Below are 27,898 nucleotides of genomic sequence, written 5' to 3'. Positions count from 1 at the left end.
CGTTCAGATGCTTCGCTGAGCGGGATGTCAAAACCGAAAATAAAAATCGCCTGGTGAATGGACTCTTGGCCTAGCCCAGAACCCTCCGCAGCGCGTGGAGCTGGGAGGGGAAGGGGCGCCCCGACCCAGCGGGAGTTGGGGTTCGGCTCCGCCTACCTGGTCCGGCGCGGGGCCCGCCGCTCCAGCGGCGCCAGCGCCACGCAGTGTCCAGATGTCGCAGCAGTTTCCTTTAATTCCGCTCCTTTCCCAAATCTAGAAGTGGAGCGTAGCGCCATTTCTTTCAAAAACTGACATCCAGCCTCCTGAATGGCGGATAGAGCCAGGAGATGACTTTGCGTTTTTTTACCCCCCTTTCTTTTTGTTTTTTAAATAATCCGGTTTGAAGAATGGGAGGACCCCCCTCGCCAGCGAGGGGCGCGAGGAATAAAGGGAGGGGGACAGGGAAGCAGGGACGCGAGCCGGACGGTGGCGGTTCCTGATATGGCCGGGTCAGGTGACGGATGTTGCGAGGGGGGCGGGCTGCCTGGAGATGCGTTGTGGCGTCAGGACCCGGAGCTGTCACCGCGTGGCGCTCCCGCGCGCTGTGTGGGAAGGTGGCGGGGCAGGGGAGGGGGGCAGCGTGGACAAGGCGGGAAAGGAGAGGTGCGCGGGCGAGAGAGGAACCTAGGAAGCTAAGCCTCCCGCGCGCGCGCCGCCGGGCGCCTCAGCCCGCCTTTCCCGCGCGCGCTGAGCGCAGAACGGTTCTGGGCTCCCAGGAGGTTGGGGGCGAGCGAGCGCGCGCCGGCCCGGGCGGGGGCGCGCCTGCGGGGCGGGGATGGGCGGGCGGCTGCGCGTGGGTCTCCGTTTGTGATCCTCGGGGGGCGGGCGCCGAGCTGCCTACCTCTGAAGTCAAAAGGCGGCGCAGCGGTCGCCGAGCTCCGAGGCAGCGAGAACATGGTGCGCCGGCTCTTGATTACAGTGAGGATTCGGCGTGCGGACGGCCCACCGCGAGTCAGGGCTTTCGTGATGCACATCGTGCGGCCAGCGGGTGAATGGGCAACGCCGAGTGTGCGGGCCGCTGCGGCCCTCGTGCTGATGCTAGTGAGGAGACAGCGCAGAGCGCAGCGACCGCATCCTAGACCAGGTAGGAAAGGCCTCGAAAACCCCGGGCGCAGTCGGCCCTTGGGTGATTTTTGTTTGATGTAATCTAGTGCACAGATAAGTCACCTCCGGACGAGGTTGGAGGAGGCTGTTACGGGGGTTGGAGGCTCCTTCCACTTTCACCCCATACGGTTTACAGTTTCTCCGAGGTGCAGTTCTCCCAACCTGTTGAGTCCGGAGCCCCCTTCACACAGCTCCTTAAGTTCCTGAAACTCTGGGGGAAACCGGGAGATTCTAAACCCACTCTAAGAGTCAGTCACTCCTGAATTTCCTTACCGGGAATCAGTAAACAAACACACACATCCACACACAAGGTGTATTTCAAAAGCACTTTATTGTGCCCTGAAGGAAAGTATTACTAACGGTCTTAGATTTCTAGAGGCCGCCTTTTTTTCTTCCTGCCGGGTCAACCCTCTCTCCTTGCGGTAGTGGAGGAGGTTTGAGGGTGGGGGCTCGCATCCTCAAATATTACTATTACTCTCGAAATAGTAATATTGATCGCAGGATCAGTAACTTCTAAGAGGAGCAATCACTTGCTTTTTCAAGTCAAAGGAGAGATTGACTTTCGTAGTGAGATGGAGATTTCTTCTTTAGCGGCCTGATGTTATCTAAAGGAGTCGGGACAATGCCCATACGTTTAGAAGAAGCCAGAACTGCAGTGCGGAGCCCAAGGATGGCACCGATCATATTTTAATCATCAGGCCCCAACTAAAAGGCCCCAAATGAGGCCTACTTCTTGAAAAACAGAAATCTAGGTAGTTGTGTCCTCACATCAGATAATTCTTTACACAGTCGATGTAATTTCCTATGACCAGAATAGTTGAAATATATATATATAGTTACAATATATAGAGTCCTAATTAGAACCAGGATGAAAAATCCAAAAACAATTTAATGAGGCTTCATTTTTGTGGCCTTCCTTGTGGCGTTATTTCCCTGGGAATATGTGTTTTGAAAAAAGCAAAGGCCAGCATAGGGGGGAATTATTTTTTTATTTTAACGTTAGTATATTTTTTTACATGTAAATATAAAACTGTTAACACTATCCGTGTTTAATTAGGTGCCTCAATTCTATTGGCGAAAATCTACAAACAATTGATAGGGAAAGTACACATTTTCTTTTTCATATTTTTATTAAAGTTCAGTTATTTTTGAGTACTAGTAGAAGTAGCTTGTAAAAAATTTCAAGGGGTGTTGCTGGATTTGATTTCAGTTCATTTTAAAACACTAACAGGATCCCATTTTTGAAACGATGCTTTATCTCTACCAGCAAGCATTTAGCCACTATGATATGTCTTTTAATATCTTCATTTTTAACATTATTCTCTATATAAAGCTATTTTATTTAAATTATTAAGTTGCATCCAAAACCTATAGTAATGAAGTAGAAATTTTTAACCTATGTAAATACTGTAATTACTTGATTTCTATTTTAGGAGTATATAGGATAATATTGTGATTATTTTAAGTTAGAGAAATATTCATTTTATAACATATTTGTTGTATAAAGTGTTAAAATATAAAAATGATAGGTTCATTGAAAATAGCCATTTATTTCTTGCTATTTAGGTATAAGTCAATTTTCAGGAATGAAAGCTATTTAAAAATGCATTGATCATATGAAAAGCCCAATTTTCAGCAAATATCTGATGTCAGAACACGTGGCTTAGATAGAATAGAATATTTTGAAAATATGTGCAATTCTCCAACTTCATATATGAAATTTTACACATATATAAACATCTGGAAGTATTCATTATAAATGGCATGTAATTCTATATTTCACAATTATATATATTATGTCTATGGTTGTGCTAATTTAAGAATATATGTGGATGGTAATTATGTTGGGACTCATACAATTCCTTGAGAGCCACAGTGCTAAAAATATAACTTGTATGAATTATTTAACATTAATGCTGACCTGTATGGTGTTGTTAGTTTAACATAGTTTTATAGTTTTGCAAATATATTCATTATGACTTTTTTATATGACTGGAAATTGTATATAATAAAATTTCATGTTACTAGTTTCTTATCCACACATGCCTGATGAATTACACTAATTGCCTTGCTACCTCTTCCTTGGTGTATTTATAAAATAGTCATACTTTTCTGAAATTAAATATTTATTTGTTTACTGCTATCTGGGAACTCTTAGAGGTTTTCCCCTCCTTTAACGGCATAGTGTTCTCTCACGGTAAGCACTATACAGTTAGCTTAAACCTTTATTCCCAATGTGTACATGATCTCTAGCTATCAGAAATAAGACGATATTCATTTACTTCTTTGGGGACTCGAATTTTCAAACGTCCATTCTCAACCCAGCCTATTGCTGTCTGCGTCCACAATATTTTACAGGTCTGCTAATTACGCATTAGTTTATCACTAGTAACTACCATGATAGAGTTAAGTTAAACCATTTTCCCAACATGTGAGTGACTCCTGATAATAAAGTGATCTATATCATCTCAAAAAATACTTTCTTAAAGGAAGGCTGAACATTTGGCCCAGTGTTTTTGCTTCTAAAACCGTTAGTCCTTTTTGAAAAGCATAACAACCTCACTTGCCCTACTCCATCATAAAACACTCTAGGCCAGAGAATCCTCTCTGCTCCAAAATCCAGCCTGATAAAAAGTTTTAGTGGTGTTTTCTTTCTGTAGTTTAAATTATGTAAAATATGGGTATAGTTTCATTTTCTAAACATAAAATTCTAATATTTAATAGCTTAAAAAAAAAAAACCCCTACAGCTCTCTAGATTCTGATTTTCACATACCTGATGACTACTACTGTGTCTGTTTACTGTCTGAAGATTAATGCACTTTCCTAAACACCTCACTGGCAAGAACATTTTTTACATTGTATATCAAGAGCTTCTAAATATCCATACACTCCTATTTAGCTTTTCTATAAGTAGGCATCATCTTAAGGAAAGAAAAATTATGACAAAAATTGATACAAATAAATAGTAGCAAGAAATTGAAAATTGCCTAAAATTCTAGCAATCACATTGTTCAATTATTTTGAATTACACTCTGGAATTAGGTCCGAAATATTTCATATCTGGATCATTATAGGCAATCATGTTTTTGAAGAATATTTAATAGAATGTAAAATTGTTATATTATAAAGTTAAGTGATTTTTTAAAAGCAAGATTTAAAGTAGTAACAGTAAACAATTCTTATTCTTGCTTCTCTCTCTCTACACACACACACACACACACACACCCAGTAACAAAATATTTATAGTGGCTTCCTCAAGATGGTTGGTGGTCTTTTATTTTTTCGTTATACTTTTGAGTTTTCCAAAGTGCTATGACCATCACCAGTTAAAAAAGAAAAAAAAGATTAAAAAAAACCTTATTTTCCTACAGTATAGTGGACTAAGACCTTGCTTAGAAAGGATGAGGAAATTGCACAAATATTCTATATAAGAACGTGACTTTAAGGTCTGGGGAGAGTCTGCAAGGGTTCTGACTCTAGGGCACGCTATCCCTGTTCACAGCGTAGTTCGTTTTAAAATAATTGACAAATGGGTGGCTCTACCTGTTTTCAAGGCGCCTGGGTGTTAGGCCTCTCCGGTTCTAGCACTTGCCCCCTTCTCGGGATCCCTTCTCCCAAGTCCTGTCTAGACGACTTCAAGGTGGGGTTTGCCACTTCCTAAAGCTGGGCTGGGGTCGCCACGGTTGTCGCCAGGATCTCAAGGTGAGGTCTAGAAGGAAGTGAGACTCTGAACCGGCCCCTTCACTTCTCAACCCCAGTCACCCTCCTTGACTCATATCCCCACCGAATCAATTCTTAGAGATGTTTCGGATGCCCGGAGGTTTTATTGGCCGCTGGGGTAGGACCCTCCAGCCAGAGCTAGACGCTGACCCATTTATCACCCAGCTCCGCGAACGCACCCTTTCTACTTTCAGCCTTCCCTGGGCCTCGCTCTCCTCGCCGCAGCTATTTCCGCAGGTGATATTTCATCAAACAGAGCAGCGCAAGGGTTAAACGCAGAGCAGGACGCGGGCTGACAAGGGTGAGAGAGGCGGGGGGCAGGTGGCGTCTGAGTGGGCTGCCTGGCTTTCAGAGGGGTGAACGTATGACACGGGACATCTCTGGGTCACCTCTCCAGCTGGAAACTGACTAGGCCTCCCCCCACCGCCGAGAGTGGGAGCGGGGTGGGACAGGTTCCCTCCGAGGTGCGCTTCCAAGTTTTGGCGACGACTCCTTTACCTTCCAGGCTAGGGGGCGACCAGGGTGTTGACAGGCCTCGATTTCTTTGTTTCTCTGTCTGGGATGCAAGGTAGTATAAAGAACGGTCCGTAATATTCTTCTAGTGATACGGTCTCGCAATAGGTTTCTTCTTCTACTGAAGTTTTCCTCATATTTGAAAACTTTTCTCCTTCAGTTAAAACATTAGAAAGATATCATTTATCAGAATGAAAAAAAAGTAAGTTTGAAAATAAGGTCAACTTCTATGTCAGCAAGCCAACTGATGGAGACAGCCTTAGTAATAAATATTTTGTTTAGTAGGAAAAGGGAGTTCTTTTTTTTTTTTTTTTAAGGGAGTTCTTTTTAAAGACTACTCCACCTTAGAAAATGTCCACCAACTGGGGGCCTCTACAGAGGTTCCGAATCCTAATTCATGGTCTTTCAATGTTTGCTCAGCAATCCCATGTGCATTGACAATTGTTGGATTTAACTATATGTCAATAACATTTGCTTTTTAAAGAAAGAAGGATTGAAGATAATCTCTGCCTCTCAGTGCAGTTTTATATTTCATAAAACCTGAGTGATCATTGCAGTTGGGCAGGACTACATAATCAGAAAGAAGTAATAGAAGGGAAGAATTAAAGTGTCAACTACAAGATTTAAAATTACAGTGCCTCAGAGGTCCTTTGGAAAAGAATAAGTTGATTTAAAATTTTTTATTACAAATGACTTTTTAATTCTTCTTCAACTAGCTCTCAGTTTCCCCCTTTACCTTTAAAAAGAAAATCTCAGAATTTATTTAAATGGTTGCAAAGCCAGTAGGTGTTTTTTTCTCAACGAAGAAAAGTTTTGTAGATTGTAGAGGTTCAGAACTGTATGAACGAAGATATGTAATCTCTTAAACAAATTGAAACTAACAAAGCTATGCCATCAGAGTGGTGTAAATAAATATGCCTTTTCTTAAATTAAGCATGAGAATAATCAGAGAAGTTAAAGAAGTAAGGCAAAGGTTATCAGCAGCATCATTACCTGGACTGCTCTTTAAAATACATATTTCTGGAGCTCACTCTCAGAATGTCTAACTGAGCAGATTTGCTGTGGAGTCCCAAGAACCTGCATTTTAAACTGTTTAGAGGGGATTCTGTTAAAAGATGGCTCCTTGGGACAAATATGGCCAACATTTTTTTTTAACTTATTTTTTATTATTTACTTTTAAATTGAGATTCAGGCTTTTAGATAAGATTTAAAACTTTAGAATCACACTTTGGGTCCCAGGTAGGACACTGAGAATCTGAATAAATCATTGGAGGAGCTATTTCACCACATGAAGGGGACCCTTTATTAGTATTATGTGATTCTTCATATGACTTGGGAAAGATCTGCTCTTAGATGCCAGGTTTCTACAATCAGAACACATTTGAGGGCAAAGGATGTAATAGGATATACTTGTGCATTAAAGTTTGTAGCACCCACCAGACAGAAAATTTCCACCAAAGACATTAATGATATCTTTTTGAAGCACTATATACATTACTGTTGTTTACATAGGTTGGATAGTGCTAGATAGAGTAATAAGTAATAAGGGATTTTTTTTCATTTTATTTTATTTTCCAAATCAGAAACCAAGCAGTAAACATAACACACTAAAATTATGTAAGAGAAGGAAAAGAAAACATAGAAGTATTTTACAGGTTTAAATTATATTTATTTATGATCAAGGCAAATTACAGTATAATGTACCCATAACAGAATAAAGCACTTATAGATAAAATGGTGGGTCTTTGTGTCTGTAAAAACACATTGGTGAGGAGAAAATATATTTATAAATAATATAAGCTTAAAAAGAATTAGCAATTATAAGTAAAACTACAATATTATGCTTTCCCAATTGTAGTCATAATTTTTCTGCTTTTAAACTACATTTTTCTAATGTTACACCTATTAGTTTGCTGGTTTATTGGGGTGGGGGGGAAACTTACGTTTTACTTTCTTTTTTTGAGTGCCACCATTTTCTTGCTCTGAATCTCTCAGGCTGCCAGATCATCTGACTCAGCAATTGTACAACTCTTTCACCCAATTTAAAGAAACAGCAACTATCCCAAAACAGTGTATCCCCCCAGTTGCAAATCTTTACCAACCTATGGAACTGGCAGTATATTTTAACTCTGAAATAATTGCTACATGTACATGCAACATGGACTCTTTGAATTTTACTCCATTCAATTTACATACTGAATAGTTGAAACTGAATTTATATTATGTATCGTAATTTTTGAAAAGAAACTTGTTGAAACTTTCTTCTAAAAGTATATGGTCAAGTTTGCTTTCCCTTTTCCCTCAAAATAATTATAAGGAGATTATTAACAGTAATAGAGCACATCAACTTATATTATTTCATTTAATTGTCACATTTTCCTTTTGTTTTGGGGGTTTTATTCTCTCATTTCATAGACTGGGTTGCAAATGGTCTGTCAAAAGTCATTGATTAGTAACATACCAAATTCAACTAGGTGTACTTCTAGCCCCAAATGCCCTAACTTAGCCCTTTGTAACTAGTGAATACATGTTTTATGTATATGTACATGTTATATATAACTATATATATGTATTATACATAATTATGTATTATATATATAGAAAATACATGTAATTATAATGTAATACATGTAATGCATGTAATATAATACATGTAGTACTGTAATACATGTAATTATATATTATAATTATATATAAATGTATACATATAGTTTCAGTTCCATCTCTTATAGTTAGTTGTTATTTTGTAAATTGCTTAACTCTCTTGGATCTACATTTTATTCAGCATCAGCTGCATATATTCTAGCAAATATATATTGATTAGGTGAATGAAAAAGCTCTGAAAAATAAGGCAGTTTAATAACTGAAGTCCCTTCTAGGCTCTAAAAGCCATTGAATCTCATAGTAAAACAAAAAGATTAACTTGTTTTAGAAATGTGTGTCTTGCCCAGAATAAAACTAACTCAAAACTTCCTTATAAATTAAATTACTCACTTACACTTCAGTGTAAGATCAATAAATAGGAAACCTATGCACACAGCATAGGGATCACTTGAAGCACAAAGTAGAAATGTCACTTTCTTGGAATATGTGGTCTGTGATTAGTTTCCATTTCTTTTACTTACTAGCTGTGTGGTATTAGAACTAAATACTTAAAGCTCTCAGTGCTTCCATTTTCTCACCTGTAACCCTGAGGTGGTACCTTCTAGTAGCCATCTAGTAAGAACTAGTACATACACACACAGCATCTGTAAAGAGGCATTGTAAACTTTCAGTCCATCACATACATTTGTCAGTTATTATTAAAGTGCCTAATTAAACTACATCCTTAAAAGCACATTAGTTTACTTCTACAGTAAATGCCTTCTTAACTATAAGTATTTAGAGTAGATAGGGATTCCTGAACTCCATTTTAAAGAATATGCATATCATAATAAACATATATTTATTTATTCAAATCCCTGATGTATTCCAAGGTGTCAGGTAAGTTTGTGCAGAAAATCAGTATAAAGTTTTACAGAAGCCCTACATGATGACCTTTGTAGTGTGATCCCAAACTTTTCTAGTATTCATAATTATTTTTTCTAAAATAAGAAATTAAATTGGTTTTAGAAAATTGAAAAAAGTTAATAACTTGCCTTTAACTTATCAAAAAATTTAATAACCCCAAATAATAATTTTTGGAGGGAACACACATAATAGGTTCTTGATTCCTTCGGAAAGGTTGCTGCAGTGTATCTGAATCAATAGTTTTTGCACAGATTTTTCTAGAAGTTCTTTGGTAAAAAATGTGCATGCATAGGGTTGTGTGTGTGAGTGCATGTGTGTATTTGAGCATGTCTGTGTGTGTGAGTGTGGGGGGGGAGCGTTGTGTGTGTGCTAGATGGAAAGTGGGGAAGAAGCATTAAAGCCATCCTCAAAACCTTCAAAATGTCTGCCTTGGAAGATAACCTCCAACTATTCTTATTCACATTTAGTAGGATATCAAAGAGACAAAATATATTGAATATACTTCCTTGGGCAAAATTGATGTAGGTATATAAAATTAGTGCAGAGTAAACTTAAAAAATATTCTGTTATCATTTTTTTGAAAAATGAAGTCTGAGAGTTATCATCTTAACCATAAGATAGAGAACTATAAAAGTATATCTTCAATCTAGAGTCTCAAGGGAAAAACATAAGTGGGAATGTTAAATCTGTAAGTTAAAGGTGCTAAAACATGAATAGAAAGCATTTTATGATTTATTCGGAATTGATGTGTGTGATCATGAAGTTGATTCCTTCCAGAGGAGTTTAATCCCATAGTCAGTAAAGAATGTGACTCCAGGAAGAGTGATCCAACACCGAAAATTTTCTTATGATCTTTTACAATATCAGCGGATAGTTTGGCTTCAGAATTTTCAGAAGTCCAGCAAAGGGGAAAAAAAAAATGAAGATAACAGTTAGACTCTAGAGCCCCAAGAAGAGAGTCTGCTCTTAAAGGATAGTTGTGTGGAGGGTGGTAACTAGGTCTCCCTTTGAAGAGGAAAGCTTCAATATAGATATATTAGAATACTCGAGTATTAGGCTACCGGAAATTAGAGTATCCTAAATCATCGTTAAACCCTATTAATCAACCATGAACACTCAACTTCCACCAAGAGTAAAAACTAAACACAATGTTACTTCTCTGTGAGTTTCACTTTCTCAAGTTGATACTAGCACATACAGGCATCAGCTACTATATGTCTTCAAGTTAGCAATTAAGACAGCAACACATGTTTGAAAGGAGAAAATCTATCCCATTAAGGAGGAAAAAGAGGGAGGTTGGGAATAGAAGCTTAGAGAAGGTAAACTTTACAATTTTGCCTATAGTTTGTCCATTGTACTTTCTACTTGAACGCAATTCAAGGAATGGTGGTGGGTGGCAATGAATGCAGAGAAAACATTGAATGAACATAGTGACACACTCCTGTGTTACTTCCCATGATTTAATGAAAGATTTTGTGGAAGTACTTTTGTTATAATACAGCCAACATGATTACAAAGAAGCTCTGTTTTCATGGGATTAGAATTCAAAGAGGACAGAATTAATCACACCTTTTGGAAAGGAGTTTGCTTGTTCAATCCAGATACCTGCCAGAATGTACAGTAATGAGAAAAAAAAATGACAGATGGCCTAAATGAATAAGATGATAGTAAATGTATCCTTTTTTTAAAAAAAAAAAAGTTCCATTTTTTGAGAACCTACTATGTACCTGGATTTTTCTATATCTGACATTATATATTCTTTATAATAACCCTATGAGATATGTTTTATTCCCCACTTTGGGAGGTAAGGAAATAGAGGCTCAGAAAGTTTATGTCATTTATTCAAGTCCACAGAACTGGTCAATGAGAGATGACAGCTACCTGAGTATAAAGACTAAGATTGTCCCATTACCCATGTTGCATTTGTGTCTTCTCCAAAATCATTATTTAAGGGTGTGGTTCACATCTTCACCAACCACATTTGTCACGGTCAGAGTAAGTTACTGTGGCCCAAGAAAGAACATGAAGGAGGATTGGGTTTAAGATCTGCAGGAAACATTTGCTTGCTGAGTAACCATGGCAATGCACTACCCCTCCACTTATAAATCAAAGGGGTAACTTTTTGAAAAACAATTTTTTAATATGTGTCACAAGACTTATACTTTTTGAAAACCTGCAATACTGTTTATTGCAAAAATTTGAAACACCTTAAATATCTGACAACAGGGGCATCAGTAGGTAAACATTTTCCCCCCAAGTAGAGTATGTTGCAGCAAATTAAAAGTAGTGTTTATAAAGTGATTTTGGAGAATTTGGGAAAATGCTCTAACGATGAGTAAGAGGAAAAGCTCATTTCAAAACTGTGTTATATCCACAAGAACTGAGCAAGAATAAAAGACAGGAAGGAAATATTTCAAAATGGTGTTCTTGTTTCTATGTAGTATAATTTTTCATTTTCTTTATAAGGCTCATTTCTTACTTTTTTTGCATATGTGAAAAAGTCATTCAAAAATGAGAGGACTGGGTTAAGTGACTTTGAGGGGACTTCAAGATTCAAATTTCTGTCACCATGTGTATTATTAGCCAGGAATAATCACACAGAAGCATGGTAATTCCCAAAAGTGGAGATCCTGTCACCTTGGTCCAGAATTCACAACCTGCCTGATGGCACAGTTCTCAAAGAAGAGAAAACACTCTGCTGAGCTGTCCTCTCCATCCGGTACAAATCAGTCAGCAGGGAGACCTAGTGGGGAGAGTGTGCACCTCTCAGACGGGACTGGGAACTGTGAGCTTGAACTGCATCTCCTTGTGTATTGTCACTTAAGCACTCTGGGTTTATTTTTTTCTGATTTATGAAGGAAGGATAATACTTTCTGTCCCACAGGATAGTGGTGGGATTAGAAATGACGTGTCTAAAGATGCTTAATGCTTATCACATAGTTGGGGTTCAATAATGGTAGCCATTATGATTTTCTTGGCAACTCGGAACAAATTTTCTCTTGTTTCTATTTCCTTCTGTCTTTCTCTGTCTTCTAATTATATGCTTTACTTATTTTGTCCCTCAGGATGAGGCTAATTCTAATTCTCCATATTCTGTGCATATAAACAAATTATTCATGTATGCACACAAATACATATTACATATTTATATATACACATACTATATATATAAAGAGAGAGACACATACACACACATACAGTGCTACTTTTTAGTTTTTTCAACTTGCTAAGTAGCCACAGATAAGCATAAGTAATTCAACAAAAGAAACTTATCAGCAAACAAAAACAGACATTTACAAAACAATTTAGAGATTAATCATTTTCATGATTTATAGAGTCCTCATTTCACAAGAGTCCACTCGAAATAGTTTTAATAGTAAACTCCTTACATAGATTTTAAATCACATATGTTTTGCACACACTTTGGAAAAAACAGCTGCTGTATAACATATACTTACAAGTTATCCTCAAAATCATCTTGGGAAGATGATGATAGGTACTGCAGATTCTACACCCAATTAAAACTTTGAAAACCAAGACTGAGAAATTGGGACTTATCTATAATTATGCATCGGGTTTATAATAAGTTAAAAAGAATTTGTTTTGTGCTCTTTGCCCACATCCTGTTTGAGCAGGAAGATAAATTTTACAATAATTCGGGGTGCAAGTGAAAAATCATAGAGTCCCTGAAAGAGTGCCCTATTCATAACAGATACTCAGTAATTGTGCTGTATTGAATTTAATTAGAGAATAGTTTAAAAAAACGGGGGTGGGGGAGAAAACATGCCTCCATCTTGAATTTTTCAAAGATATAATTTCTGGGGGCACAGTCCCCTTTTTTAAATAACCTGTTACAGAGATCCGCTTTGTTTCTCAGAGATTGCCCCTTCTACTAAAGTTACCTTTTATCCCTGTGGGAAAATAAATAAATAATTAAAGGAAAACCTTGTGTTCTTTGTCATTTTTTACCCAAGAAAGTTCTTCTTTCCCATTTAAAATGCCAACCTTGGGCACTAAGCTCTTAGAATTCTTACTCAGGGGCACTTTGAGGGGCAGTTTTCTTGGCTGAACAAGTCTCTTGAGGTACAGCTGTTACTGTGCCCACTTTGAAGATATTGAAGCCAGAATAAAGTATTACCTTCTCAAGGTGATAAAGTTGGTGGTGGAGCTAGGCCTGGACTCTTCTTTACTTTACGATCTCTTTCTATATTTAAAGGGGTGCCTGAAAGTATTCTTCCATTGCTTTCAGTTCAGTTCAGTTCAGTCACTCAGCCGTGTCCGACTCTTTGTGAGCCCATGAATCGCAGCATGCCAGGCCTCCCTGTCCATCACCAACTCCTGGAGTTTACTCAAACTCATGTCCATTGAGTCGGTGATGCCATCCAACCATCTCATCCTCTGTTGTCCCCTTCTCCTCCTACCTTCAATCTTTCCCAGCATCAGGGTCTTTTCAAGTGAGTCAGTTATTCGCATCAGGTGGCCAAAGTATTGGAGTTTCAACTTCAGCATTAGTCGTTCCAATGAACACTCAGGACTGATCTCCTTTAGGATGGACTAGTTGGATTTCCATGCATTCCAAGGGTCTCTCAAGAGTCTTCTCCAATACCACAGTTCAAAAGCATCAATTCTTTGGTGCTCAGCTTTCTTTATAGTCCAATTCTCACATCCATACATGACTACTGGAAAAACTATAGCCTTGACTAGACGGACCTTTGTTGGCAAAGTAATGTCTTTGCTTTTTACTATGCTGTCTAGTTTGGTCATAACTTTCCTTCCAAGGAGTAAGCATCTTTTAGTTTCATGGCTGCAGTCACCATCTGCATTCATTCAACCCTAGAGCCCATTTATTCAGGCTCAACCCAGATATGTCTAGAAGCACTGTTAACTGAGCATACCTGCTCTGATAAGCTGTTTCCTAAGGAGATCACCTTAATTACTGGAACCTCTCCAGACCCTGAAACACAACGTCTTTTTCCTGATGACACAGGTCTGAAGTGTATTACCACGCTAAAGTGTGCACCCCGACGTGCACAGATCAGAGTGCGTCTTCCTTCTATACTGTTAATGTAGGCTCCTTTAAAGGGTACATCCCAATTCCAGACCACCTTTCTCCTCCAGAGAATCAAACATGTTGATGGTTGTTACCAATTTGCCCTCTTGACTAAGGACCCTTCTCTTTTTTGTATCTACAATTTAAAGCCAAGTGCCTGGCATATAGTATGAACTCAGTTAATCTTTGTCAAATAACATTATGAGTGATGGCTTTCAGAAAAACAACTTTTATTTGTCTAATAAAATATACTGTTTACTCAATTAGATGGTTAATATATGCATATAGTACAAAATTCCAACAGTATAAGTCATAGAATATGAAAAGAAAATCACATGCCTATCCTCATACCCCTTTTCTTCTCCCCACAGTTAACAGGCTTCTTTGTTTCTGTCCAAAGGCATTCTATATATTTTTAATTTTTAACCTCAAGCTATATATTGAATGGTTCTTTTATAACAATACTAATATTAAATACAGTAAAGAGATGTATGCTTTCATGTATATTGCCTCACTTGATATAACAATCTCATGAGATAGAAAGGTAGAGCAAGATAGAGTCCATTTTAAAGATGTGGACATTGAAGCCAAGAGTAGTTTCAAAAGATTTCACAGTGGAAAAGCATGTTATTACGCAGACATAGAGAACAGACTTGTGGACACAGTAGGGGAAGGAGACGGTCGGATGAATTGAGAGAGGAGCATTGAAACATAGATTACCATATGTAAAATTAGGTAGCCAGTGAAAATTTGCTATATGATACAGGGAGCTCAGATCAGGTGCTCTGCGACCTAGAGGGGTGGGTTGGGGTGGGAGGTGGGGAGTAAGTTCAAGAGGGAGGGGACATATGTATACCTATGGCTGATTCATGTTGTTAAATGGCAAAAACCAATACAATATTATAAAGCAATTATCCCCCAATTAAAAATAATTTTTAAAAACATGTCAGATAGTGAAATCAAGACTGTCAGTTGTCAGACAGTCCTGTCACCAAGTCAGAGTTATGTATCCAGTACCCTCTATTTTCCTGATAAAATAATGATTTCAAATGATGAGTTTGCATATCATGCATATCATACCCTGTGAATCTTGCAGTGGCTTGTAAGAACCAGAACCTAATTTCAGAATACTATTAACACCTTCTCAAATGTCTTTCTTTCTCTTTCTGGTGATGTGTGGAATTAATATTCACATCTAGAATTACTATTCTTTGATTTGTAGGGTCACAGGAGCACCATCATCACAAGGCTTCCTTTAATTAAAAGAGTCACGTACTCCTCTAGGAGTGTCACCTACCCTCAGCTGGGTTCTCCAGGCTGAAGGAAAGGCTTCTCAGTTTCTAAGTCTGTCTTAGCCCATCCCTCTTTTCTTCCTAACAGATATCCTAAATCTTCACCACTCTCACTTCCTAACCCACCATCTTATCACCACTGTAAACAAGCCAGGCTTCTTTGTTCACAGAAGGAAGTGTTTCAACTTCCTCCCTGCCCTGACCTTTTCTCCCTTTCCACATCTAGCTGAATCTCCTGCATCAAATTTATGACCACTCCCTGTGCCTCGTTCTCCATTTCTGCCTGACTTTTTAGGTGCCTCGGGTCCTCAGAAATACCCTGTCTTGCCTGTGTCCTCAAGTTCTCTCTCTCTCTCTTTTTCCCCTCTCCTAACACTTCTTCCTGTCACCTGGCCCTCTTCCTGTGCACAGGTCTCTTCCCACCTTCCTTCTGACTCATCTTACCACATGTTGCCTGGAACTCTCGCAGCTAACCTGTGACAGAGTAGCCTACACACAGTGTCCCCACTTCCTTGACACCCCGTTCACTCTTGGTTTTCCTTCTGATCCCTGTAAGCAGCACTTAGCAGACTTCCTTTGCAGGCTTTTCTTTCAGGAGTTTATTTTTCCAGCTTCCCACATGCACCCCAGTAAATTACTTTCAGTTTTCCCAAACCTCTTTGCATTCACTTCTGCCTGGAACATCTTTATACTTTTATATCTTTATACTCACATGTTTTAAGACTAAGATGAGCTTTCAGCATCCATGGAGACTTTGCCTAAGCCACAGAATGAGCTTGGTTCCGTTTTCATTTTCTTGTGTCATCCTCTGCTTCTCTTTGCTCTTCTACACATATTACATATAATACCTCATTTAATCCCTACAACTGTTTGAGGCAAGTACTATTATCCCAGTTATACAGATGAAAAAACTGAGCTCCGAGTACATTAAGTTACTTTGTTATAGAGCGATTAAGTGAAAAGTCTAGGTTTGAACCCAGGTATTCTAACTCAAGCCCCATACATTTAACAACTTTCCCCCTCCTGCCACACTCACTGCTCTACCCTTAACCTCTGAGCTTGTTGAATGAGCATTCATTTTTAGAGATGAGTAATCGTGAAGAAAAAAAAATGATCAGAATTGAGACAGATTTTTATTTCATAGTGTAGATTTTCAAAACTGCCAACAGCACAAACCTAAAGAAAGCCATGTCATTCTTAGGGAAGAGAAGGAAGTTTGAGAAGGGTAATAACAGTAACCAACAAACTTTAGAATTTCTAAAGCTCTTTGACATGTATCATCTTATTTTATCAATCCATAAAATATGACTCCATTTTACACATGGGGAATCTGAGACTAGCATAACCAGCACCAGGACCCTGGGTTTTATATTTATTTCTTCTGAGATTTTTCCCCTCAGGTCTGATCTAATATACATGAGTAAACTAAGAGTTTGGTGGTTCTTTAAAAGAAAAATTAGGCAATCTTTCATACTATTATGGGCTTCCCTGGTGGCTCAGCAGTTAAAGCCTTTGCCTGCAGTGCGGGAGACCCGGGTTCGATCCCTGAGTCAAGAAGATCTCCTGGAGAAGGAAATGGCAACCCACTCCAGTATTCTTGCCTGGAGAATTCCATGGCTGGAGGAGCCTGGTAGGTACAGTCCATGGGGTTGCAAAGAGCCGGAAACGATTAAGCAATTTATACAAGATTTCTGACTGAGTGTGGGGTGGATTTCTAGAACAAAGGGGCCACACTCAAGGATGCCATAGTCTTTAGCAAACTCTACTGTAAGTGTTGAAGCTAGTGCATCCATGTCTACAACCTGCTCTTGAAGAAAATCAACTTCTATGTCTATATATAATGCATCCAGTGGATGTTTTTTATACTGTTCTATCGCCCATTTCCTTCATCAACAGTCCGATATATTGCATGAGAGTTTACAGAGTTCCTGATGTAGGAATCTATAGTTGAATTTTAGAGGAATTTCTGAATTCCCTAAAAGTTATATGTCCCAGTGAACACACTTTTTAAATAAATTTGCATATTTTATTTTTGGAGGAGAGGGTATATAGCTTTCAACAGGTTCTCCAAAGGGCCTATTCTCCCTGCCCTAAGATTAAGAACCACTATTTTAATGATGAGAACTAATTTTGATATTAGTCTAAAAAGCCAGACATGTTACAGGGGAAATCTGTCCCCTCCATCTCATTACCACAACCGCTGTTTTCCCCTCCCCCATCATACAATACCTTAAGCTACATTAGAAGACGTTTACATTATGTTCTACCACAGTTTGAATTTTCCACATCATTGTTGCTCTAGTAATTGAGAGGTGCCTGGAGGAAAATATAAATAACACAGTGATGCATTGTGGATTTTATAATGGATTTGACATCCCATAAGTGTTTTAATTGGTATTATTGAAAACCTTGTGTTGCCTAAGCTAACAGCCACTGAAAGTATAGTCAATTATTCTGGATCTTCAAGAGGAGTCAAGTAGGAATTGAAATATAACTTTTAAAACAGCTGGGTTATCTAGCAGACAGATTAAGCATTAACTTTTCATTAAATATGTCAGTTGTTGGAAGATGTCCATCATTGTTCCAGTGATTAAGGTTTTCTTGTCTGTCCTTTTATATGTAATATTGATAATTCTACCCAAACCATTTCCTTCTCTGTCTCCTAGATTGCAAGAAAATCTCCAAAATGAATAATTTAAGAGCTAACAGGCATTAACTTAGGATGTATGATACTGTTCTAAATGCTTATGTGTGTATCAATTCATTTAAAACTCAAAACAGTCCTAGGAAGTAGGGACGACTCTTACCCCCCCCCCATTTTATAACTAATAAAAGTGTAAGGTTTTTCTAATAGGAAGCAAAGGTGGACAGAAGCGGCACCAAGACAGTGTGTGAGCCTGCTTTCTGAATCATCTCTGAATGAAGCCCTGTCCCTAGCGCAATGAGCATGTTTTCTGGTGTAGGAGGAATTATTGAGAACAGAGCCTATTAAGCCCAGGGACACCCTTGCCACTTTCCTATCTGTTTTTAGGTGGAAATCTCTACCATCCCTTTTAAATTGACCTCATCTGCTCGGAGCCAGCCCGTATACTGGGCACTAGTACCAGGCATTGTGCAAGCCTAGGAAACGCTCTCCCCCGACATCCGTTTTACATGTGCGTGGAGGGAGGGAGGCACAGGCTGGCGTGTGAGCCAGCCCTCCAGAAGGGACGTTTGAGCTAGAATTTCTGGCACAATTGAGCCCGCGCTCGAAAACCAGGTGCTGAGCATTGGAGGGGGAAATGTGTCCTCTCCGAGAAGGAAAGCCTCATGGTGGAATGGCTGATACCTATCCTGGGCTCTCAGCGCCAGGACAAGCTGGCTGCTGCTTCTGATTAAAAGAGGAAGCAACACTTCGCCTATGACACCAAACACAGTGGTTCGAACTTGGCAGTTAGGAGTCCTGTGCAGTTGTCTCCTGCCACGCAGGGTGTATACGCGAGGAATTTTCACTTGGCTGGAGTGAACTCGCTCGGAGCCGCGCGTGCGCCTCTGATGGGAGTCGGGGCCCGCTGCGTGCGGAGACCCGCCGCGAGGACGCGGGGAGGGGGCAGGGAGGAGGGCCCAGGGCGCCCTCCTTTCGCGGTCCCGCCACGCTCCCGGAGCGGACAGCTTCCGGCCGGTGCCTCGGGTCGCGTGGGCGGCGGACCGGTGACCGAGGAGGCCCGGCGCGGGGCGACTTCAGAGATGTCTCATTCGTTGGGAGCAAAGGGCGCCTCCTGGAAGAGCGCGTGGAGGGCGCTCCCTGGGTGGAAAGACTCTTCGGGAGGAGTCGAGGGGCCGAGTCTGGGGGCCGCTTCCGCCAGCCCGGGAGGAGGAGAGAGGAGGGGCGGGCTGCTCACGAGCTGCCTGGGCGGGCCGCCCGCGCTCGACGCAGGCGGGAGGAAGGGAGGGAGCGAGGGGCGCGCGTTGGGGAGCAGCATGGAGACCTCGGCCGACTCGCTGGCCGACTCGCTGGCCACCGCCGCCGCGCGGGGCCGGGCTGACGAGGTGCGGGCGCTGCTCGAGGCGGGGGCGTCGGCCAACGCGCCGAACCGTTACGGTCGAAGCGCGATTCAGGTGGGTCAGCAGGTCTGCGGCGGAAAGGTGGGCCGGTGGGGGGGGGGCGGTGGCGGTGGATGGCTAGAGGCTTTGGAGGACGAGGTCCGCCAGTGAGTCGGAACCAGGTAAGGGTTTCTTGGTAAAGGGGAGACTTGTCAGACCGAGTTCGGGATCGGAGACCTCTCAGGGGACTAAGCCCCCCCGGAGTTGGCTGAGAAGGCGCGTGGGGTTCAGATCTCTAAAATGGTGTGAAGATCCAGAGGGGAGAACCTATGTGTGTTAATATAGACCGAGATGAGAAATCGACGAACGTCTGGACTACGAGTATAAAGACATGTAAGACTTGCTGGACCTCTTACCCCCGAACTTAAAGAATTGTGAATGCAATTCTTTGTTGGGGGGGGCGGCGGTGTGGGGAGGGAGATTTCAGTGGAAATCTACTGCTGTGTAAATTGGAATAAAGGTCTATTGAAATTATTCAGAAGCAACTACATATCGTGTTTATTATTTTTTTAACCGAGTAAGGAACATATATGATTGTTTAGGAAATAGACATATATGGGGGAAAAAATTAGTGCAGTTATGCCTGAAATAATGCTGCCAATTTACTTACCACTTGAGTGTCTCTTACCTTTGGGGATATTTTAAACTTACTTGGTATAGATTAATTTATTGGGGAGCTTTCAATTCCTCATAGTTTAAAAATGTCATTTCTCCTCTCCCCACTCCAGTTTTCTATGTGTGAGGATGCGTTGTGAGATCGTTTTTCTGTTGTTTTTTTGTTTTTGCCTTCACTAACTTCCTAAATCTGAGGCTAAAAATGACTTCTTCCTGGCTGTCACTCCAGTTTTATTCCAGGTTTCGACAATGATTTCTGATCCTGAAAAATAAAATTTATATGAAATGCACACTGCAAAAACTCCAGCATAAAAAGACAAAGGAAAAGTAACTCAACTTGGAACTTCATAAGTTTCACGAGTGAATCGTCCTTTCCTCAAACTATGCTACATAGAATAGATATATTTTATATACTTTTAGATACAAAAATAAAAATAAAATATCCTCAAATTTGAAATTATTTGGGTTTTGAAATGTGGAGAAATTTGGAGATAAAAAGGTTGAATGGTTGTAGAAGAGAAGCATGAGTTCTATTTTTAAAAAAATGCATGCATGATTCATAATTTGATATCTCTAAAGTTTTGCCAGCAGTTTGCAGACTGGGCATTACAGCCTTCTAGTTCTGGAAGATGTTATAGTAGACCTTATTTAAATACAAAAAGAAAATTAGAGAATTAATTTTAAATTATTTTTAAATAGAATAAGGGCATCGACAAAAGGGATGTGATTTTAGTTTTGAACCCTAAGCAAATTTGTGTTTAAAAATACTTAGCTTATAGAAAAATTTTAATTACTAAATTAAATTTATATCTTCAATTTGACTTAAGTACCCTAGAAATATTCATTTGAATGATTAATTTTCTTTTTGCTTTGGATTGCTACTATGATTTAAATATTTAAATATTATGTTACTTTTCATACTTTAATACTGTAGCATATAATAAAACCTTTAACCAATTTTATGACTAAGACCAAGGACTTCATTTATCCAACTCATCTAATATATTTTCACCTGTGTTATATACAAGCATGGAAGTAGACATACTATGAGCTCTGGCACTTGTAGTAGAGCTTCCAAAAGATTATGGTATCCTTGGGTGTGGCCCCTTTGTTTTGGAAATTAATTCATAATCCATTAGAAATCTAATAGTGTAAATTTCCCCAGTTTTTCTTTTAAAACAATTCTTTCTTCTAATGCACTATGTTAGTTTTTCTTTCTTTTTGTAGCTGCAAGTTGGTTCACTTAAATTTTCTCTGTTTTTATGAAAATTAAATCAGTTTCACTTTCTCCAGGACAGAACTCAACAAGCATAGTATAACTTGTTAAGATACCTTGGTTTGGACAAATTAATTTGAGTTTAATACAGAATTCAACTGAAAATAAATAATTCCTCATTATGGTGTAGCTAATGTAACCAAATAATGGTTACCCTAAAAAGAATGGTCTATCACCGCCACCCACTGTATAACACTCAAATTGTAAAGTTGCTGTGATTGTGAACAGTATTTCAAAATTCCTCTTTGGTAATGGTCTTGTATCATCAAAGATTATTTAGGAACCAAATGAGGTTCCTCTTTAATGAAGTCTCAGAGTGTGATCTTGGAAAGTGTCTTCCTATTTCTGCTATAACAAATTACTACAAATTTAGTATCAACATAAATTTATTATCTTATGGTTCTGTAAATCAGAATTCTAAAATGGGTCCACAGGGTTGCATTCCCTTTGGGAGTTCTAAGAAAGAATCCATTTCCTTGCCTCTCCCAACATTTAGTGACAGTCAACATTCCTTGGCTCTTGGCCCTGGCATTTTCTCTCTAACCTCCTCTTCCATTCTTATATCTTCTCTCTGACTGTGATCTTTTTATAAGGAAACTTGTAATTAAATTGTGCCCACCCTGACAATACAGGGTAATTGCCCTCAAAATCCTTAATTTAATCACATCTGCAAAGTCCCTTTATTCATAAAAGGTGATATGCTAACAGCTTTTGAGTATCAGGAAGTGGACATCTTTGGGGGACATTATTTAGCTTACCAGAAGAAGGAATTTTAGGACTGGTTAGACAAATTTTCTCATTTTATTCTTCAAGAAATTGAAGTTTAACGTTCAGGGAAATCAAGGGTAGCTTAAAGTTTTACTAGAATTGTTTTTGTGTTTGTTTTTTTCATTTTTGCTTTTAAACAATTACCACGTTCTGGGCTTGGACATACAGCAGTGAACCATACAGTCTCTGGGCCTGGCATAATTTCATATCAAAATAAGAAAATACAGGAGGTTAGGCTGTAGTAGAAGTCAGTTTGTTCCTCACCCTTTTGCTGGCCACCTCATGCGAAGAGTTGACTCATTGGAAAAGACCCTGATGCTGGGAGGGATTGGGGGCAGGAGGAGAAGGGGACGACAGAGGATGAGATGGCTGGATGGCATCACCGACTCGATGGACATGAGTTTGAGTAAACTCCCGGAGTTGGTGATGGACAGGGAGGCCTGGCCTGCTGAGGTTCATGGGGTCCCAAAGAGTCGGACACAACTGAGCGACTGTACTGAACTGAACTGATGACTCTGGTAGTGTTCTGTTCGTGGCTGGAACCCCGCAAAATGTTGAAGAATATAACAGTGTGTACAGAAAAGGAAAAAAAAAAAAGGAATAGGTAGGAGAACTGGCTAAGCGAGTCGGTAACTGAAAAAAAAGTAGTAACTATATAGTTGCGGATTGTAAGCGCATCTGCAGGAAGTAGGGGTTGTACAAGTAGTTTCTTTAATCCTGCCCCTGACCCCACCTGTCCTGACCACTCTGCTCTCTCCGGCAGGTGATGATGATGGGCAGCGCCCGCGTAGCCGAGCTGCTGCTGCTCCACGGCGCGGACCCCAACTGCGCGGACCCCGCCACGCTCACCCGACCGGTGCACGACGCCGCCAGGGAGGGCTTCCTGGACACGCTGGTGGCCCTGCACCGAGCCGGGGGGCGGCTGGATGTGCGCGATGCGTGGGGCCGCCTGCCAGTGGACCTGGCCGAAGAGCGGGGCCACCGCGACGTCGCCGGGTACCTGCGCGCGGCTGCAGAGGGCACGGAAGGCGGTAGTTAGGCCCGCGCAGACCCCGCGGAAGGTCCGGCAGGTGAGGTGGTGGATCCACGAGTTTGAACTCAGAGAACTTCCGCATCCCAGAGTATTCACTTTTCAGAAGAGAAAGTTGGACTCAGGAGAGTAGGCTATTTGTTGTTAGCTCACCCTGCCAACCCGTGGGACAACCCCAGTCTCCGATCGCGCCACCACGTTAGGGTTGCGGACGGGGATATCTCAAGATGGATTTCCGCACGTTAAAGCCCATCGCCCATCGCAGAAACCGTGCCTCCCTTCCCCTAAACACTCACTGCAAAACTAGACTAGATTGAGTAGAACTGAACACTCCGGAGGCTACAGGTCTAGTGGCCCCTCTTCCTGCAAATGAGCTGCAGCCGCATCCATTCAGTGGCTCTGTTTTCCCGTTAGTTTACCAAGATGGTTGAACCACCCTGGGATTTCCAAAGTCAGCTTCGCGTGGCATCATCTGGCAGAGACCTGTCCTTCCCGACTCTGTTGCAAAATGCGGTGGAGTTTTCCAGAGCTCCCCCAGTGGGTTCTCAGGGCAACTGGAGCGGAGACCTCCCCAACTCTCGCAGTCTGCACACTGGGATTTGCTGCACTCTATGAGAAACACTCTCTTAAGCGTTTCCCTCCCTTGAGCATTCTGTTATGATGGGAATGTGGTCCTCCTTGCCTTTTTCTACAACCACAAGAACTTCTTTTCCCTTGGCCCCCTTTCCCCCGCCTCATTCCTACCTGCCTAAAATATCAACTTTACTCTTAGTTTTCTGAAGACAGAATAGTTTTATCTATCTAAAGCATATACCAATACGAAATTACACGAAAATTTAAGGTAAACCGTAACTTCAAAGAGACCGAAACCTATCCTGTTCTGGCTCAGAACTGGGGTACTAGGCTCCTCGTGCACTAGGGGAGCTTAGGAGGACAGAGTGGAGAGTCTAGCTCTGGATTTGGGGGAGATGTCTTGAGCGCTGCACCTTGGGTATGAGAGGCACGCATATCTTTAGCCTGCCACCCTCTCTCCTGGAGTTGAAGCTTGCGGAAGGCGGTGGCATAGGAAAAGTGAAAAGAAAGTGAAGTCGCTCAGTCTTGTCTGACTCTTTGCGACCCCATGGACTGTAGCCTACCAGGCTCCTCCGCTCATGGGATTTCCATTCCAAGCAAGAACAGGAAGTGGATTGCCATTTCCTTCTCCAGGAGATCTGGAGGATTGAACCCGGGTCTCCAGCATTGTAGGCAGACGCTTTACCGTCTGAGCCACCAGGGAAGTCCAGGGAAGGCATAGGATCAGGAGTCAATCAGAGGGCTGTTGGGCGGAGCAAGAACTGGAAGGAGCTGAAGAGGAGAAGGGTTTAGACGATCAAATTTGGCCACAGGCAAATGAATAATCAAACCTAAGATATTTAACCCAAGTTCGGATGATCCTTCCTTCCTCTCTCCCTTCCACGACCCCTTCTTCCCAGCCTTCTTTCTTTTCTTTTTCAAAGTTCCTACTGTGTGATCAGCCCCATTCTAGGTCGGACACAGAAATGAACAAGAGTCTTGCCCTCATTGAGCTTATATTCCGGGGAACTAGACTTTCAAGCAACCTAACAGGGTATTTCGAACAGTGAGTTTGTAAAACCCATGTGGTGGATAAGAGAGAAGTGTGAATAGGAGGCGAGGCTATCTTAAGAGTGGTCAGAGAACCAGACTTATGAGAAGAGATTAGCCACTGGAGGCAGAGAAACTCTCAAGTGCGAAGACTTACTCCAAAAGGAACGTGGCTGGTTAAGAAGATGGAAAGGCCAGGTGGGGAAAGCACACAGAGATCAAAGAGAAGGGTAGAGACCAGATAAGGTAGTGGCCCAGTAAGTCCAAAAAAGGTTATTAGATCAACCTGGCCTTCCATTGGCTGAGACTCCGTACTCCCAATGCAAGACACCAGAGTTTGATCCATCCCTGGTCAGGGAACTATATTCCATATGCCACAACTGAGTTCGCATGCCACAGTGAAGATGAAAGATCCCACACGTCACAGCTAAGACCCTGGGCACCAAATAAATATTAAAACACACACACACACAGATTTTATTCTAGAAACGTTAGGAAGCGATTAGCCGCTTAGGGAAAGGGGTGTCTGGGGAAAAAAAGACAATGGGACTGGAACCGAAGTTTCTCATACTGCGGAGCACCCCTGAGCCCGAGAATCCCTGACCTCTCTGGTTACGCCAGTTGGCTGAATCGCTCTGAGTTAGATACAAGAGATACCTAGGGACGTTCGAAGGGCAAGGCGGCGACACTTTCGCCTCCAGTCGCCTGGAGTTAGGAGTGGTAAACAACTTGGCACTGGTAGTAGACCCTCTTTGTTCTCTCAGCCCCGCGGGCTGTTCCACCGCTGTCTCCCTGCCCTCGTGGGGCGCGTCTGGAGCGGCTGGGGAGCCCGGAGCAGCCCAGCCTGGCAGCGGACGCGCTGCGAAATTCCGGAGGCTAGTGAGTGCCGCGGCGGCTGGGCCCGTCCAAACGCCCTAGACAGGCCCTGTACTGAGGGTTGGATAAGGCGTCAGCATTGCCGGGGGTGGGGAGTGGGGGCAGAGAGGAGGAGGGAGGTGTTACAGTCTTTGACTTCCGTTTTCTAATGTCTTTTCTCTCTCTTTCTCTCTCTGCCATCTACAGACAGCTCGCTCGGACCTAAAGAATCATTGAAATCATTGGAATAAGAGAAAGAAATCACCCACACCCAATTCTTCCCAGCTGTCTTAATGCCAGTTCCCTCGGTTGGGAAGATCCCCTGGAAGAGGGCATTGCAGTCCACTCCAGTATCCTTGCTTGCCTAGAGAATCCCCATGGACAGAGTAGCCTCGCGGGGTATGGTCCATGGGGTCGAAAAGTGTCGGACAAGACTGAAGCGACTTAGCAGGCATGCATCAAATAAAGCTTTTTTAAAAAAAAAAAAATTGGAACAGCTTCGATTTTCCTTTCCCTTCCCTTAAATTTCCCATATACATTTTGCTATAAAAGTTTTCTTTAAAAAAAAAATTGACACCGTTCTTGTCTTTTCATCGGGTTGGAGTTTTATGGAGCGAGTACTCGTGCACTGGGAATACGTCTAAAAATGACACTTCCTCTTTCAAACCTCGCACCGGCCAGGTTTATTACGGCCATTTTGTGAACTAGGACAACGAAGCTTAAATGGATTACATGACTCCACTTGTGTCAAACTGCCTGTGAGGGGTGGAGCCAAGGATAAAAAAAATAAAAACAAATATGTTCTTTCCGTTCAGTCAACATTTATTAAGCACCTGTTATGGCACCTTGCCAGGCGTATAGATAGGAAGGGAGGCGAGACAGACATCAAATAATAAGCACACAACACATAACTAGAAATTTTAAGGCCTATTTCATTGAATCGTAGATACAGCATTGTTTCCGACACTCACCATTGTTTCACGCACCGCTGCAGTTAATAGTGAGTGTGTACGTGTGTGTGCACCGCTCAGGCCCTTCAGTCGAGTCGGACCCTTGGCCACCCCATGGACTCCTCTGTCCGTAGCATTTTTCCTGGCACCGAATACTGGATTGGGTTGCCATGATACCATAGATCAATAAGAAATCCGGATTTCAGATGACGAAATCGCCAAAGCGGCAAATTTAGGTTAATGAAATGGGGTTAAAAATTGATAAATGGAAACTCCAGGGGAGACCTCAGATCGAGATTTCCCTTACTTACCCGGCCCCGGAATCCGAGGCCGGTAAGGTTTTGGATATTTTGCACAAAGTGTTACAGCCAATAGGTGGAGAAGCCAGCGGAAGGTGACTCACAGCGCGCTGGGGACCTGCGTGAGAGGGCCCTCAGGGCCCGCCCAGTGCTCTGGGATTGGCGGGGCTGGGGCGTGAATCTGTTGCCCTGAGCGCCACCCAAGCCAAAACCGGCTCGGCATTCTGTGCCAGAGCAAGGGTGCTGCAGGAACGTGGCTCCAACTTCAGCTAGGGCTGCCTTGGCCTCCCTGGCTTATTCATTTTTTATTGAGGTGCAATTCACATAGATCAACAATTATAAATTTTATAATCCACTAACATAGTATTAGTGCACTCATAATGTTGTGCAACATCACCATTTATCCAGTTCCAAAACATTTTCATCATCTCCATAGGAGACCCCCATACCCAATAAGCAAGTTCACTAGACCCTCCCTGTTCCTAGACTCTCCCTGTTCCCAGACTCTAGCAACCACTAACCTCTTGTTGTCTTTGTGGATTTACCTATTCTGGACACTTGGTGATAAGTGAGGTCATACAATATGCTATCCTTTGTGTCTGTCTTTGACTTAGCATAATGCTTTTGAGGTTCATCCAAGTTGCCGCAAGTGTCAGTACTTCACTCCTTTTCATGGTTGAATAATAGTCCATTGTTTATCTGGTCCTATGGTAATGAACATTTGGGTTGTTTCCACCTTTTGGCTTTTGTGAATAGTGCTGTGATCATTTGTATACAAGTATTTGCTTTGAATACTTGTTTTCAATTCTTTGGGGTATATGCCTAGGAGTGGAATTGTTAGGTTATAATTATACCACTTAACCTTTTGTGGAACTGCCAAACTGTTATCTGCAGCTGCACCACTAAATATTCCTACCAGCAATATACAAGAATTCCAACATCTCCACATCCTCCTTATTTTCTCTCTCTGTGTGTCTGTGTATGTTTTAAGAAGGCATCCTATTGGGCATTAAGTATTACTCATTGTGTGTTTGATTTATATTTCCTTAATGAGTGCAGATGTTGAGTATCTTTTCATGTGTTTATTGATTACTTGTATGTTTTCAAAGGAGAAATGTCTTTTCAAGTCCTTTGCCCATTTTAAAATTGGGTTACTTTTCTTTTTGCTGTGAAGTTGTAAGAACTCTATAT

At 41.4% G+C, this 27,898-nt stretch overlaps 1 protein-coding gene across 2 annotated transcripts; it reads left to right on the top strand.

Annotated features, from left to right (window-relative positions):
* The first annotated feature begins 991 nt into the window (after positions 1 to 991).
* On the top strand, positions 992 to 26,033 carry LOC122452871 (cyclin-dependent kinase 4 inhibitor B-like). 2 transcript variants are annotated; one of them, XM_043486629.1, is made up of 3 exons: positions 992 to 1,123; positions 22,735 to 23,041; positions 25,666 to 26,022. In XM_043486629.1, the coding sequence occupies exon 2, from the start codon at positions 22,738 to 22,740 to the stop codon at positions 23,008 to 23,010; it is 273 nt and encodes a 90-aa protein (XP_043342564.1). In that variant the 5' UTR covers positions 992 to 1,123; positions 22,735 to 22,737; the 3' UTR covers positions 23,011 to 23,041; positions 25,666 to 26,022. The 2 variants fall into 2 exon arrangements, with proteins under 2 accessions (XP_043342564.1, XP_043342563.1); XM_043486628.1 differs by lacking the exon at positions 992 to 1,123 and adding an exon at positions 19,175 to 19,327 and having other exon boundaries at positions 25,666 to 26,033.
* Positions 26,034 to 27,898: the final 1,865 nt, after the last annotated feature.

This window comes from Cervus canadensis, chromosome 14 (genome assembly GCF_019320065.1).
Source record: "Cervus canadensis isolate Bull #8, Minnesota chromosome 14, ASM1932006v1, whole genome shotgun sequence".
Lineage (NCBI taxonomy): Eukaryota > Metazoa > Chordata > Mammalia > Artiodactyla > Cervidae > Cervus > Cervus canadensis.
The sequence above is the reverse complement of the archived record's forward strand: the minus strand, read 5'-3'. Positions and strand labels throughout refer to the sequence as shown.